General features: G+C 38.1%; 1 protein-coding gene across 5 annotated transcripts in view; it reads right to left on the bottom strand.

Moving 5' to 3' along the window:
- Window positions 1-510: 510 nt before the first annotated feature.
- Window positions 511-16,680, bottom strand: part of LOC117714384 (putative G-protein coupled receptor 141) — a 62,572-nt gene continuing 46,402 nt past the window's right edge. For 2 of the 5 annotated variants that reach the window (XM_076939324.1, XM_076939326.1), the window contains 2 exons: window positions 6,039-6,172; window positions 511-4,292 (listed from right to left, as the gene is read on the bottom strand). In XM_076939324.1, coding sequence (XP_076795439.1) covers window positions 3,195-4,112 — 918 coding nt within the window. In that variant the 5' untranslated portion in view covers window positions 4,113-4,292; window positions 6,039-6,172 and the 3' untranslated portion in view covers window positions 511-3,194. The remainder of the gene's footprint in view (window positions 4,293-6,038; window positions 6,173-16,680) is intronic. The other 3 variants (XR_013112226.1, XR_013112227.1, XM_076939325.1) reach the window with 3 other exon arrangements.

Genomic DNA, 16,680 nt, shown 5'->3' with positions numbered 1-16,680 from the left:
TATGTGTACTAACTATAGAGACAAAATGAGGCAATTTGATATTGGCATCTCTATATAATTCCCACCCAAACACAACAGCTAAAATTATCACTTGTGGTAATGTTGTATTATATTTTAATATCATATATAGTTTACTTGTTAATCATATGATTTTTAAAAAAATAATAAACCACTGTCACTAAAGCTCTGAGGGAATGAGAATAATTTTTCCTTGAAATTCATGACAATTATAGTTAAAAAATATGCTTATGGAAAGCTGAATAAAACCCATTAACTCCAATAAATACCCACTTATATTCCACTTCTAACATGTCTGGAAGATTATTCAAATACACAGAAAAACAAGGTGAGTCTTTTTAATGCATGATCAAATTTCTAGTCCCAGATCTCACCAACAGATTCTACCAGTAGTCCTTATAATGGTGACATCCAAAGTGGCCTTTACGGACAATGTCGACTCCCATCACCATGTAGTATCCACTTTTATGTCAATTAAATAAAAAGACCAGACAACTTGAAAACTTTTCATTTATTCTGTGAAACCTGATCAATAAGGTATTGTAAATTGCAGAATGTTACATGTCTATGTTCTAGATAACAGTTCTCTATATAAGCAGGTCCATAGAAATAGGCCTTTTATGATAACATTGAGATATAGATAACTACTTTGCACCAGTATATCTAAAATCTGAAAGGTATAATCCAGTCCATAAAAGTAAGATTCACAGTCCACAAATACAGTTGTCACAAGAGGAAAACCCTCAGGAAACTTTTGTAAATAAAACTACTTTTAAATATTTCATTCTATCTTTCTTATATTTTGTAGATGTTACAAATTTTCTTAAAATGTTTGTGGGTCTTAGTGATGAAACACTAACTTTGTAAAACAAGTGAGGAAAACATTTGGAAAATAAATACAAAAGGAAAACTGGCAATACATGAAAGAAATGGGTTTTTATTTTGTCTTCTTGGTTTTTTGTTTTGGTGTTGTTGGTTTTTTTATTTTTTGTTTTGTTTTGTTTTGTTTTGTTTTTGAGAGATGGTAAGGAGAGATGTGAAAATTTAGAGGGCCAGTTGGAAACAGTCATGTTTGCAGTTGTGCTGCTACATTTTATTCCTTTAGAATGAGTTGCTATGTGTGGGGAGCCGACAGAAGGCGGCTATCATCCTTGCAGCCATCTTGAGCCATATACCCTGAAAAGAGACTTGTTTTCAACAGCCTACAACAGCTGAGCACACTCTGATAACATCTTGTTTTATATACCCAGGATTTTCCCTTGGATGTGTGTGACTTAAAGGTGTGACTTAGAGACAAGACTTAAAGGTGTGTCTTAAGAAGTGAGACTTATAAAAGGCAAGAGGCAGAAGAGGGGACTGGAAACTTGGAGGCACTAGGAACTCGAGACTTGGGACTTGGACTAGGAATGAGGGACTTGGAAAGAGAGAAGAAGAGAGACTTGAGAATAAATGGGACTAAATCATACTCTGTCTGATCTTCATTCTTCCCGTCTGTCCTCACTCTCTCTCTCTTGCTGAACCCTGACCCACGGACCGGAGCAGCAGTATGAGCCAGGACAATTTAGCCCCCAAATCTTGGGGCAGTGCGGGCTCTAACAATTTTGGCCCCCAAGCTTTTGGCAGTGCGGGTTTCAACATTTGGCAGAGCGGTCCTTGACAACTATGCCTTGGTAATTTCACTGAAACTAGAACCTCATGAGCCACTTCTTGTGTCTCAGATGAAGTTGGGATCCATGGATCAGCAGTAACTGATGAAAAGTCTTTAAGATGTAAGGATGTCCCTTCCAGGGATAAGAGCTCTCTTGACCTACCTATTCTTCTACTCATACCACTAATGACTTCAGTTTTTCTGAAGCCTTAAATATGAACATGGCTCAGTTACCTGAAAAAGTTTCAAGATCATGAAACTGAGAAAAACACAAGCATGGATAATAAAGGAAAAAAATAAACAGCATAATTTAGTACAAACCATAAACCTGTGCATGACTTTAATCATGAATCAATCTTGAAATAAAAGCTTAATGCAATTTAATATGCCACATGTCACAAGTTATGAAGCAAATTGCAAAATGTGCCTAAGAATTTGGCAAGGATATCCATATGGTTTAATATTTTAAAGGATGGAATGGTATTACATTTTTTGAGTATTTATTCATTCATTTTCAAATGTTTTCTAAAACTCTCTTAATGCAACGTAAATCTCATACCTTCTAAATTAAGGATTATCCCATATTCTTCCCCAAATTTCATTCTGTTCAAAATAGTTTTTGTTTACTTAAAACCATATGACTTTAAAAGTGAAGTACAACTTAGACTCCAGTTTATCTTCCTGTCTTCAAATGGGTAAGAATACATTAACTGTGGCCCGAGACATGTAAAAGTCCTTTCAAAACACAGAGAAGGAAAACAAAACAAAAGAAAACAAAACATCATTGCTCTGTATTTCACCACACTGGCCATGGGCATTCTCTACATTAGGCTTTCTCTATTACTTGGGTATCTTAGGAAGGTTACATTTAATTTAATTTTCAGAGAAAAAGCATGATTGATGACAGTGAGTTGCAATCCTCATATCCTTAAGCACACCCTTTAAAAGGTCAAGGCTAGAAAAGCTTGTTAGAGCAGAAATCCCCGTATTTCCTCCAAAGTTAGGATGATATGGAAAACTTTCTTGCTCTTCCAATTTTCCTGGTTTCTTCCCAGGTGTGTGTGTTGACTGTGCCAACTAGTCTGGTAAACCAAGCAGAGTTTGTCTGTTTGGAGCTCTGTGATGACCAGGATGAATTTTCAGAAGGTGAAGTGGAGAAGAAATAAGTCTTCAGCTAACTGCAGCTTGAAGCCTAGGAGGGAAACTATGTTTCAATCCCAGGAAGTCACCATGCCCTAACAAAACTCCAGCACCCAGTAGACACATTTTCTGGAGAGTCAAACAGACACTGTATATTGGAAAATAATGCAATATGGCAATTCTGTATAGGTTTACTACAAGTCATCTTTGCATGGACCCCTTCATAAACAACAGGGATAGAATAAGGAGTGGGTGGAGGACTTGCATACGCTTTTATTCCTTTTGTTTGGTTGGATCAAGGCAAGGTTTCGATAAAGCAATGAGAAACCATTTTAGCTCTTTGCTTATTCCCATTCTCAACAGGAAGAAATGAATATGGTAATCTTGGCTAGCGGCATACAAGGCAATTCCACATGTCGACAATCTTTTGCTTAACCCAATGGCTTCCTCCAAAGACAAAGAGCAGCAAATCATAGCAGCTGATGGCTGTTGTGCTCAAGAGGATTTCATTGTAAAATGTAACTTTGTTTTTACAGCTCTTAGAATGCGTCACAACGTACAAGTAATAAATCCTGAAGAACTGGTAGGGCAGAAAACAAATAATGATGATACCTATAAAAAAAAGATTTTTCAGTTGTGCCCAGAACTCCTGGTGGGATAGTAAAGAGTGGCGAAACTTCCGCACCATGGCCAATGTGATGAAGACCTGGAAACCCAAGAGAATCATCGCAATGGTTATGACAATAATGACTATCATATAGTTGACAACTTGCACATAATCACGGGCAAGTTCTTTATGGAATCTGAAGCACTGTTTCTCATTGTATTCTTCGTTATTTCCATACTGAGAAACCACCAAGGGGACAACAATGACAATCACCAAAAGCCACATGGCAGTACTGGCAGCAACTGCATGCAATTTTCTATAGAATTCTACTTTGTCTCTACGCTTGAAGAAGATGAGGTATCTAATGACTAGTATCACCACATAGAAGAAGAAGGTGAGGTACATGTGTATATGTAACATGGCACTCACAAATTTGCAGAAGGGTAATCCAAATGTCCATGTTCCTTTGATGAGGTATGCCAAGCGAAAAGGCACTGTCAGTAGGAATACCCCATGAACCACCACCAGGTTAATGACAGCCATGGTGGTCACTGAACGTGAGTTCATTTTCACAAGCAAGAACAGGATGGAGATGACGCCTACCAGTCCTCCAATGAGGACTATGAAGTAAACTGGTGTTAAATGATGTGGCAATATAGGATCACAAGAGGAATTCTTGGAAGTATTATATCCATCCATTCTTCAAACATTACCTGCAAAAGCAAAAACACCAGTGTACCTGAACAAACTTCCAGACTGTTGTTCACAGCTCCTCCAGTGCACTGACAAAGTGTCTCTGAAGTTTATCTGTTTTCATGGCATGTACTTTATGTTTTAAGAACAAAGACAGCAGTCTTTATATTTTTATAGTCTCTGCACCTAAAACACCAAGTCATTTCGTTAGTTGGTTTGATCCTGATAATAATGCAATACTGCAGATTGACTTTATGAAGAGGTTCACAGTTCTGAAAGCTCATGGTCAAGGGGCCATACTTGATATTGTCCTTCTTTTGGACAGAGTTGTAGGGAGGTAATAGAACACAGAGACTCTGAATGTGAATGTGTCTCTTCTAATCTCTCAGTCTTTTCACAAAAGCATCAGGATTTAGTCATGAGGAATCTACCCCTAGACACACACGCTGAGTGGCTGATGAAGTCATACAAAATATTCTAAGCATGGTTCTATTTCTCTAAGTTCTTCCAAGTAATTAGCAAATGACCTAATTAACTCCTTAAGAATACTGACTAACTTGACCAAAGCTCAGGAAAGTGAAGGAAACAGAGAGCTATATGAATCTGCTTTTCTCATGATGGTTTTAATATCACCGTCTATGAGGCTTGGATAAGTTCTTCCCCTGAAATGTGGCATGACTCCCGATATCCCATTTTTATATCTAATGCCTTGCAAATTTTAAGAACAGCTACTTTCATTTCTTCAGACTTCTGAAAATCATTCCTTATGAGTGCTCAGACCTCTCTAATCCATTCTCCAAGTTATCTTCATTATTTATTTTATTTTATGTGTATGAACATTTTGCTTGCTTCTATATATGTGTACCACATAAGTGCTTGCTATTGAAAATGGCCAGAAGAGGATGTCAGATACTTGGGAACTGGAGTCACAGATGGTTGTAAGCCACCAAGTGGGTGCTGGGAATTGAACCTGGGCCCTCTGAAAGAGCAGCATATGTTGTTCTCAACTGCTAAACCATTTCTCCATTCCTCCATATTTTCCATTAATTATTAGGAAGTATTTTTACTACACAAGTCAAATCAAATTTCCTATTTAAATTTTTCAATAGTTTCCCATCCCAAAACATCAATAATATTCTTTAAGTACAGTATGAACTTCTCAAGTAATTAATTAAAACTTAAGGTATTGGTTTACTGATGTTAGAAAAACAGGAGCTGAGCAAGAATAGTAATTCACTGGGTACCTGACCTTTGTAACACATTTGCAATCATTCTTAATGCTTTTATGAGCATCTCTTCAAACATGTATTGTTACCCAAGTTACAAACCAATTATTAAACCAAATGATATACACAATGTTGATGAATCTCAAAAGTTTTGTGTAAATCATGTAAATTCTCAGCAATGAAACAGTACTTTTAAGGATACAAAAATGGTTAATGAAGTATAAAACATATTATTTTATGTGTCAAGTAGAGATGTGTGTACAGTAACTAACCAGATGCATAGACATCCTAAATTTTCAGAGGAACAGAAAAAAGACAATTAGAAAAAATAGTCTCTAAAATCTTTTTTAGGAAAATAATAATTTCTAAAAACCTGAGAAATTCTATTATATGTATTCTTTTTCTAGAAAATTCAAAAATCAATGTGAGAGAAAACAAATAAATGTAGCCAAACTAATAGGAGGGATGTGGGCTTTAAATTGGTCAGTAGAACACCAGGGTGATGGATGTCTGACATCATCATTGAACTATACACTTAAAATGATGAATACTCATATAATCTCTTTACCTCTGTTAAAACATGATGGTATCCTAACCCCAGAAAGCCTCACCTTCTGCAGCCACAGAACACACTTCAGAGAGCTGTGGCCCACTTACCTGTATCTCTCTGGAAGCTCTAAAGTTTGCTGGGTTTCCCTCTACTCACCTTTACTTTTTCTCTATAAAAGAGCAGTTCTCCTGAGTGGAAATGATTTTGTTTTCCTCTGAGTCAAGCACAGATGTGCAATCAACACTTGTGCTCACCATTTCCTTTCACCGTTAGTGTAGTACCACTGATTCCTGAAAGAAAAGAGCAAAGTCAGTGCTCTGCTACTTGAATCAATCTCTTTGTAAACTTCCGGGATCACTGCCTTTCAAGTATCAGAAAGCATGAGTTAAACTAAATGACTTCCGTGTGCCAGGACTACACTATATTGTGCTATTTACTACTACTCACAGTGGGCCCCTAGCGCGTAACCTGTTGTTACATGGAATTTAAGGTTCCGAAACAGCCTTAATGCCTTCCTTTCTGTCTCTCCATAAGAAGTGGGGAGACCAAAACCAAGAACCTGTAGAGTGGCTGGCTCTTGTTTTCTTTACAGTTACAGACATTCAGAAGATATAGTTCCAGGATGTGACTTTGTTTCTGCTGCTGGACACAAGAGTTAGCCTGTAATGGATAGCAGTGTGCAAAAGCTTTAGTTCATCAGGTAACAGGGTTGTGGGATGATCCATTTGCACTGGGACAGCTGTGGCAGAATTTTGGTATTCAATACTATAAGTTCTGGATCTCAGATATCAAGATGACATGTTAAACATCCATCCTACATGTTGTCGAATGTAAATGGAGCAAAGCAGTACAATGTCAAATTCAAAGACTGAGGTTTTTAGGCCGAGTTAAAGAAGGAACCTGTTTCACAACATTAACAACTCTAAATGTAAGAGTCAAACATTGTGGTGCGTTTGTGTATTCACTGTGAAATGCTGTTTTCAGTTCTTTTTGTTTTGAAAAGAGTCTGCCTATGAGCCCTGTGCAATTAGTTTTGTGGTCAATTGCATACCTAGAGTCACCTGAGATGAGAGAGCATCAGTTGCAGAATTGCTTAGATCAGATTGTCTATGACCATGTCTATGAGACATGTCTTGATTGATGTGGAAGAGCCCAAGCTACATTGCCATCACCATTCCTACCCAGGTGTGCTGGGCTGTGTAAGAAACCTAGCCAAGCGTGAGCCAGCAATCAGGATTGCTCAGTGGTATCTGCTTAAGTTCTTGCCCAACTTGAATCTCATCCCTCAGTTGTCCACTATTATTAGTTGCAGTCCCTTTGGGAGTTGCATATCAGATATCCTATGTATCAGATATTTTTATATCAATGGTGAAATCATTGTTAAATAAGCCCTATCTTCTTCCAAGTTGTTTTTTGTTTGTGTTGTAATATAGAAACAGAAAACCAAACCAGGAAAGCATCTCTGTTAACCTCCGACTCATAATTCTCAAATACAACTGGCTGGTTGGCCAAATACTGAAATTATGAGTATGTCCCGAAACACCTGGCTCTGACTTCAATGTTTCTATTTTTTTTTTTTTTGAAGTCTACCTTTCCTAATATTCTTGATCTTGTTTTGTTATAATAGTTTTCAATCCGTAGGTTGCAGTCCCTTTGGGAGTTGCATATCAGATATCCTATGTATCAGATATTTTTATATCAATGGTGAAATAATTGTTATGAAGTTACAATAATATAATTTCATGGTTGGGAGTTACCACAACATGAGGGTCACAGCATTTGGAAGGTTGACAACCATTGCTCTAAAGTTTGTGTTTTGCATTTTTTTTATTCATTTTGCTTATAGGCTTAAGACTTCTTAGATTTAAAATATACTTCTTAAACAAAAATTGTGTTTGCCGGTTCTCTTGTAGCACTGCAAATTCAGAGTATTTTTCTTCTATTTAACTCTACTTTTCCCCTTATTATTTTCATGAATTTTAAGTTGATATATGCTTTATTATTCTAGAATAAACAACTTAAATATATGGCATGTGGAAATTTTTAGACAAGCTATATAACATGGTCCCTGTCATCAAATTCATATTTGTATTAGCTATAAGATTTAATGTTCTCATTTGGGTTAAGAGAGTCAAGCTTTTCATTTACTACAACTAAACAAAATTAAATTATCGACAGTATATTCTAAAAGAGCAGTTATCAGACTTTAGCCATCACAACTACATAATAATGCTAAATGTGGTAAATATGCTGATACTTTTAAATTAAGTTAAAATAAAAAATTATATTTTTTAAAAAAAATAAAAAACACAAAACTTGGGACAGGTGATTCACAATAAAGACCTTTGGAAGAGCCATATGAAAAGCTACTACTGTATAAGCTATCATATGAGTGTGTGCTCAAAAACCTGAGACTAGATAGGTCCTGGGTCCTGGGTGAAAACCTACTATTATTCTGCTAAAGAAACATAGTAATAAAATGACTTCTAATGACAATATTGCTATACACATAGATAAGTGTCTCACTCATCTCTCATCATAGAAATGTCTTCTTGTAGTAGATTGTAGTAGAAATTAACACTGGCACTCACAGCTGCCCAGTGTTTAGAAAGTAAGACACTTTGCAGCAGTCCCAAATGGGATGTCTGTATCAAACTTCTCCCTTCAAGGGCCAGGTATCTATGAAGAATAAGAGACAGAAAGCCATAGGTAGTAGATGATGCCTAGGAAACAGAACTTTCCAGATATAACAGGAGTTATTTTATGTGAACTCACACAGATTGTGAAAGTATGTATAAGATCTGCACATATTCAAGAGTCACAAAATCTCAGCACAGAGAAGAGGAAATGTAAAGTCCTACTCCTAACTAAGAAACTAGCTACACTTGCTTCTTGCTGGGTGGTGGGGAATCAGATTCCTCCAGTGGAATGACACTGGGTATAACCAAAACAATTCAGAGCAGGAAAGATTCTACTTTCTAACAGTTTGCAATGATTCATGACTTCTGTTCATACACTCCAAATGGTCAAGACAGAACAGAAACCTGCCAATCTGTATTTAATCACCAAAAACTGAGGATGTCTGGATTTTATTCTGTTGTGTTTCTAAGATTGTTCCCATTAAGTGCAAACAGTAAAAGGAAGAAATCTTGACAGAACTGAAGTAGTATATCTTTGATGATGTGATCAGTTTAAACCATACTTCTGGATAGAGCCTAGTCCATGCTTCTGTGGTTTAGGGGACCTTGATCTTTCAGTGCTGTACTGTGCTGTTTACTAATGAAGCATCTAGGATGAAAGCAATCAGAATAGTCTTCACGGGTAGCCCAGCTTGACGATCTGCCATGGTGGAGGACTCGTAGCTTTCAAATATCTAAAAGCATGTTTTTCCTAGATTGTCCATAATAGGTTGATAAGTTTTGGTCATGAAATAGGCTTCAGGCTCTAGGATGAAATATTCTGGAAGACATAGCTCAAGTTTAGAAGTTCCTCCTTTAAAGAGGGAATTCCAGGGGATATCAATAGCCACATGAAAATAACAAGTTTTACACTCTTCTGATTTGCTTTTGTGGCAGGAGCTAGCTCACCAAAGGTCATAAGGGAAAGGGGCCTACAGTCAAAATCGCTTCCCAGTGGCAACTGTTACATGAAGACAGATCTGGAGCTTAAAAGGAAGGTCAGAGTTAAAACAGTGAGGCCAGGAACAATGGGATGAGAGAAAAAAGAGCTTCAAACTGGAGGTGAAAAACCCACAAGGAGCAGCTTAGAGGAAGGGGGGGGGGGCTCTGGACCAGTGTCAGCAAGCTGCCTGGTTCCCCAGAGCTCTCCTTCCTCAGAGAGAACATGTAGGGCTTCCTTGACTCTCTATGTACCCTTGTTTCTGTTGCAGCTAAGTGGAACACACTCAGTTGTAAGGATGGGTTGTAAAAAAGCCTCCATCTATTTTAGGGAAAGAGATACACAAACTGCTCCATAGACAAGGAGTTAAATATTAGGTAACCAAGAACAACTCCAGCTCTCTTATGGTAGCTGTGATAGGAGTAACTCTCATGGTGAAGCTGAAAGTTGACTGCAGAAACACAAGCACAGGAGAGTTTATAGCCAGCAAAACACTGGGCAACACGTCATAGATAATCAGGATCCCTAGTTAACAAACAGATGCTTAGAAATTAATGAAAGCAGGATTTCATCCACCCCTAACTGGGTGAAAAACATGGATAGAGCACACTCACCTATCATGTGTCAAGGCTACATGCACAGTGTGTGCCCTCCTCTGGCTCAGCCCATGACAGCCCAGAATACTAACCTGTCTCAATAGAAAAGTACATCTCTCTTTGTTCCATTTTAACTAGAATGCCTCTGAAGATCCTGAGACAAACCAGCTCAACTGTTTTTCCTCTCCTGGGAATCCCTCTTACTCAGGAGTACCTCTCCATCTTCCTTGCATTCTCATATTTTCCTCAACTTTCCTTAATAAAGTTCACTTCCCCTTTGTTTACTCCCATGGCTGTCTACATTTTCCCTCTTTGTTGGGCTGAGACAAGAAGCCAATGTTTGAGGTTGACAGTTGAGTGACTGTTGAGTTTCTGAAACCATAAGTGCCTGGGTCATGCAATCCTCTGGTGAGAATTTCCAATTCTTCTCAAAAACTGCATCATGCTAATGCCAGGAACTGGCTTTCCTCAATGGTCCTCTGGGCAGGGCGACCTTCATGTCATATCTTATATATGAAGAATCAAATTCCTCACATTCTATGCTTCATGAAATATTACTGTAAATGTTTCAGCCATAACCTTATATTTATCTACTCAGTTTCTTTATCCATTGCTTTTTATATCTTCATACATCTTCTGGTTTCTATTCAGGGTAAGCTTTCTTCTGCTGGAAAACTCTCCTTAATATTTTCTTTAATAGGAGACTGAATTCTAAGACTTTGTGAGAGCCCCTGAAAAATGTCTTCATTTTATCTTCATTTAAAGATACATTTTAATAGAGTAGCAACATAGAATTAATGCTTTCTTGCAGCATTGTAAGGATGCTGTGCCATCAGACTCTGGTCTTCATCATTGGTACTTAGGCCATTGATGCAGCTCCTGTATCTGCTAATGTTTACATCTTTTTTCGTAAGCTTTGTGCCAAGTAGATGATTTTCTTTCTGCTGAGTCTGTGGGGTTTTTTCCTGATTATCCTGCCTGAGATTCCTCTTATTTCTTAAATGAACTAGTTGATGTCCTTGGTTACCTTAGGGAAGGACTTACCTCTGACCCTAGAGACACTGTTTTGTTTCAATTCATTCTTTTCCCCCTCACAGTTCAACTATACTTACGCTAGACATTTTCAGTGTTTCTCTGATATCTCTACTCTCTTCAACTCTTTTCCTATCTGGGTATTTTTATTTGCTCTTGTTCAGTTCTTTTATAACTAGCTATGTCTTATCAATTAAAACAACTGTGTTCATAGTGAAATCCTTTCTGTTTTAGACTGTGCTTACTTTGATTTTTAAATTTTACTTGCTTATGACACTTTCTCATAAAGTATTTTATATTTTATATCTTCTAATTCTTAACTATTTTTTAAAATCTTGGTACTGGCACTGATATGTGATTTTTCTCTCATTTTTATATCATAACATTTTTCGTATCTAGTAATTTCATATTAACTTCTGAAGCTTAGTTTTTCTTATGTAAAGCTTTCAGATGATGTTCTTTTCTTATGAGTAGGAATTATCTTTAACTCCAAAATGGATTATTTTGAGTCTTGGCTTTCACTCTATGCCAATTTCCTCTCAATTGAAACATTGCAACCTAGAAGAACAAGTAAACATTTGCAAACCTCAGGAAGATCCTGAAACTTAGAAAATTACCAGGCTTCCTCCCAAGGTTAAATGGGTAATAAAGATAAGAGGTGGTTCTCTAGTCCCTTGGGTAGCCTGTAAAGTCCTGAAGGGCACACAAGGGCAGCAGCTTTTGTTAGTCATTGCCCATGCTGTTAACTTTTCAATGGCAAAGCTATATGTGTGACATTTTCCCCACAGGTCATAGCCCTCCATCCACAGTTCTGTAAGTAGTGAACTCATTAGTTTACTAATGTAGATGTGGCTACAGTCATATTTGATCTGCCATTGGCTCCCTATGTAGAGTGAGTAAAACTCTTCCCATCACTCAAAGAAAAGTCACATAACAGTTCATTCAGTTGTAGTAAGGCTTAGTTTACCACTTTACTCTTCATACATTTTCAACAATAGTCAAAAGTATATTTGCTGGGTCCCATTAGATAATGATATAGACTAGTAGTTCTCAACCTGTGGGACACACATCAGATATCCTGCAGAGCAGATATTTACATTACAGTAGCAGTAGAAAATTACAATCATGAAGCAATGAAACAATTGCATGGTTAGGGGTCACCATGACACTGTATTAAAGTATCTCAGCATTAGGAAGGTTGAGAACCACTAATCTTGACTCTTTTCAAACCTTTTCCTGCAAATTCATTTATATTTTTGCCATACTTTACAAAACTTTTCTGTTTTAATACTGTGGTCTCTCACTCCAGAATCTACCACAAAAGGAAAGAATTTGAACTTGTAAATCTGGGTTAGAAAATATCAGTATGGAAAAGAAGTTTCTTAGGTTACTTCTTTGAGTTCTTCAGTAGGCTTGCCTGCTTTACTCATTACCTTGGATGCATATTCAGGCAAATCAATTTTGTATTTTATTTAACTTAATTAAGTTTGATTCTGGGGGTTAACCCCTAAGGCATGCTAGGTAAGTGTTCACCTTTGGTCTATATTGCCAGCTCTGTGTTTTATTTTATTTGGACTTCTAGGTTGTTTTTGATGAAACCTTTGATCATCTGATAGCCATTCCATCACATGATGATTCTGATACCAATGTCATGTGGGGTGTTTTGGTAGCACAGTAAGTAGTGTTTTGATACCATTAAGTTCAACCCAAGAGAAGGGGAACTTCCATCTAAACATCAAAGATTAGTTTCCTAACTTTGTGAAGGTTGCACTCTGAATTGAATAATTCCAGTATGAACTGTAAATTATAGATGCTGTCATGAATTGTAAATTCAGAAGTACATTATCTAATGCTTGCATAAGCAAGTACACTCCTTAGTGTTCTCCAGTCACCATCTCTGGCTCCCCCGGCCTTGCTCCAAGTGCTGCAAGGTTCAGAATCTTTCCATCAAGCATTTTCCATCTCAACCCCATTATCCAGCTATCCACCCCATTATCCAGCTATCCACTAATTCTTTAGAAATCAAGCCTGATGTCAGTGCTTTAGGGAATCTGCTTTATGTCCTATAGTTGGTCAGCTCTGCATGGCCTTTTCTGTAAGAATGGTCTATATTCTTCACTTGTGTGGCTAAGCAACAATTACTCAGGCAAGAGGATATTGCTTTCTAATTTCTCCTCACTCAAACCCTCAGGTTACAAATTCTAAGAAGATAAAATGCTATATTTTTTTTTTCTTTTCCACTCTTGTATCGAGGCAGTCACCAACACGACAAAGTGTTGCCTTAAATATTACATTGAGGAATAACTAGATGTCTATCTAACAGCACAGGATGCCATTTCATTCTTTGCTTCTGCTACTGTTTCTAAATTTACTGTGGGAAAATTAATCAATGACTATGAGGCTCATTTTCTCAGCTAAAATGTAATATCTTTCCACTTCAAATAATCAAGATAAATGACGTAATATATGAAAATATATAAAATAGTGTCTAACTCAATAGTTAATGATATCAGTTACTCTAAGAGAAAGAAAAGGCCTAAAGTATGAAGTTGAGATGTTTTCTAAGAATACCCTAAGCATCTCCCACTAGCAGAAAATATCCTTCAACATTCTGGGTTCTGAGAGGAACAGGAAAATGGTTTGAGGACAGCTAAAGCAGTAGTAGTCCATGACGCTGACCTGAGTTCTGCCTTTCTGCAACTATCCTCACTAATGTTCTCAGTCCACGTGTTTCATGGACAAGCAGTTTGTTATTCCAATCTATCCCAAGGACCCAAGGCTTTCCCTGGCCTCAGAACTAGACCCCAAACTGTTTACGGTGGCATTCTTCAGCAAGTCACCTGTGGAGGAAACAAGTCTAAACACAGCTAGACATTGTTCAGCCAGAAAAGAAGAACAGGGAGTGCTCCATCTCCTCACACTGCCCACACCCATCCACACAACTACTCATTCTTGCCTTGCCACAAACATCACTTGGATTCTCCATCTAACTGACACACTTTGGCTCACTCCTGGCCAGTCCTCTGACTCAGCTGCCACTCTTCTGACCTCATTTGGTTGTTTCTCAAAGAATTCCATGTGGCAGATCTTCCATCAGCCCAACTCTGAGATCTGCTTTTCCCTTAGAGTTTATTTTTTCCAGCCCCAGCCCTCATACCACTTATCACTCTTTCCAGTGATTTTTATTCAACCTCAAGTTTTGGGCTAGCCATTTGCCAGTCAGCAAGTGTTTGTTGACAAGTTGGGAGGTCCTGTTAAACCACACTGCTCTACCATGTCCTCAGAATCGCTCCAGTAGTCCTTTCTTTTCCAGTCTTACTGTGTTTCTTTCCCCAGCTCTACTGTGCTGGGCCATCAATTCCATAGCATATTGAGTGTCTCCATTAGTTTTCCTGACGGTGAAACTGGCTTGTCCCACCTGTCTAGAACACCTACCCAGCTAGGAACCTGGTCCTGAGTTACTCTCCTGGGGTTGCCTCTATATGCCTCCCTGGACCCAGCTCTTTGCTGGTTTATAATTCCATTGCTACTGTGCTTTACTCACAAGGAAACAGGATATTGTTAGACTCCAAGATGGCCTCACTCAAGCTACAGCTTATTCATTATGCCACACGACTCTCAGCTAAGTGGCTCTTATGTTATCATGTTATCTGTTCTCTCTCTCTCTCTCTCTCTCTCTCTCTCTCTCTCTCTGTCTGTCTCTCTCTCTCTGTCTCTCTCTCTCTCTCTGTGTGTGTGTGTGTGTGTGTGTGTGTGTGTGTGTGTGTGTGTGTGTGTATGCATGTACCTGCTGACAGCACACTCTTGTTTCAGGTCATACCCAACTACCAGGCTTTGATGAACCCCTGTAAAACACTGAGAAAACAGAAGCTAAAACCCTCTTTCTGTCTAGTGTGTACTAAAAAAAATAAATAAAAATTAAAAATTAAAAAAAAAAAACAAAAAAGTACAAAGTAAACTTTCTTCTTTCTTTCTCTTTATCTCTTTCTCCAGGGGAAGTAATTGTTTACTGTTTTCTTAAAGAAGACTCCAGACAATGTAATGAGCACCTACCTTTAAATTGGCTACCAGCCTTTGAAAGCCAAATAATTATCAGACCAGGGCCTTGGCAAGAAGATGAATTGATAAAAGCTTTTAACACCACTGCAGTTATAGAACCCATTTTCTTTAGGAGAGAAAGAGAGAGAGAGAGAGAGAGAGAGAGAGAGAGAGAGAGAGAGAGAGAGAGAGAGAGAGAATGTAAGAGAAGAAGATTTCCTATACAGAAGGTATACTAACTGCAGGAATGCTGGGACTTTCAAACAAAATAACATAAACTCTTTTCCTTCTGCTTTTTCTCTTTTTTTCCCTCATAAAGGTGATTTATTATCCATGTGGACGAGTAGCTTACAGCCATTGCTTTGCAAGTCCAGTATCATGCCAGCAGAGTCCAAGAGTGACAGAATCACCTGTGTAGCAAAAATGTCATTGTTGTATTCACAACAGACCCTTTTCTAAGCTATGAGAAATGATGGCATGTTGGACCAAATGACTTTTATCAATATCACATCCAAGAATTAAATGTTACATCCAGACTGAAGCAGAAACATTATGTGGCATTTGATGATACCGGTGGTGAATAGCCGCCTTGCATGTCTCATTTCTGTACACATTGGTTTTTCAAACAAGACATAACAGGATCATTAGTTAGTCAAGGTGATCTCATTTGAATCTAGACCCACTGAATACGCAACTTCTACCCCTGCCTGTTAGACTTGGAGACTCACAAGGAATAGGGGATGAGATCTAGGCCACAGACACTTTGAACAGGAAACAAGCAATAACAACAAACCCAAATGAACAAACAAACAAACAAAAAACAGACCTAGAAGCCACCCAGGATAGAATGTTTGAGATATAGCAGTTAAATTTAGCTAAAGGCACCACCTCATACATGAATGTTATAGAGAAAAGGGGGGATAGTTACTCTATCTGTAATGATTCCATAAACTCATGAAAGAAATAAAAATAATATGTCAAGAAAATGTGTAAGGGAAAGAGGAGAAAGAAGATGAAAACAGAGAAAACAAAACAAACAGATGGAGTGGAGAGGAGGAAAGACTGGGGTTTGGCGTCCCTGACAGGAGAGCTGCTGTCACTGGGAAGCTTGGAGTCAGCTATGGCAGGTTTCTGCATCCAGGAAAGGCTGCAAACTTATTTGTGTACCTAGATGGCTGTTGTTTAATAAAGCATAACCTGTTTGCCAACAAGGCAGCTGATCCCTGTTGACATCCTGGAAAGTCAGGAATGTCATTTCTCCTTCCCTGGTAGAAGCAGCCATAGCTACTGTCTTGTCATAGCATGAACAAGAGTTACTGGAGTTCTGATGTCTCTCCCATGCCTCTTCCTCAGGCTTCCTCTTCTGCAAGAGTCTACTTCTGCCATGTTCCTGTGCATTCTGGGTCATTATTCCAGAGACACTTGCTTGTCACTGTACACATTCTCAGAGCTTCTCAGAATGAATGACAGATGGCTGATAGTCGTCCTTTTCTTGGTTTGTTAATCATCAATTT

The sequence above is a fragment of the Arvicanthis niloticus genome, chromosome 8 (genome assembly GCF_011762505.2).
Source record: "Arvicanthis niloticus isolate mArvNil1 chromosome 8, mArvNil1.pat.X, whole genome shotgun sequence".
Classification (NCBI taxonomy): Eukaryota; Metazoa; Chordata; class Mammalia; order Rodentia; family Muridae; genus Arvicanthis; species Arvicanthis niloticus.
The sequence above is the reverse complement of the archived record's forward strand: the minus strand, read 5'-3'. Positions and strand labels throughout refer to the sequence as shown.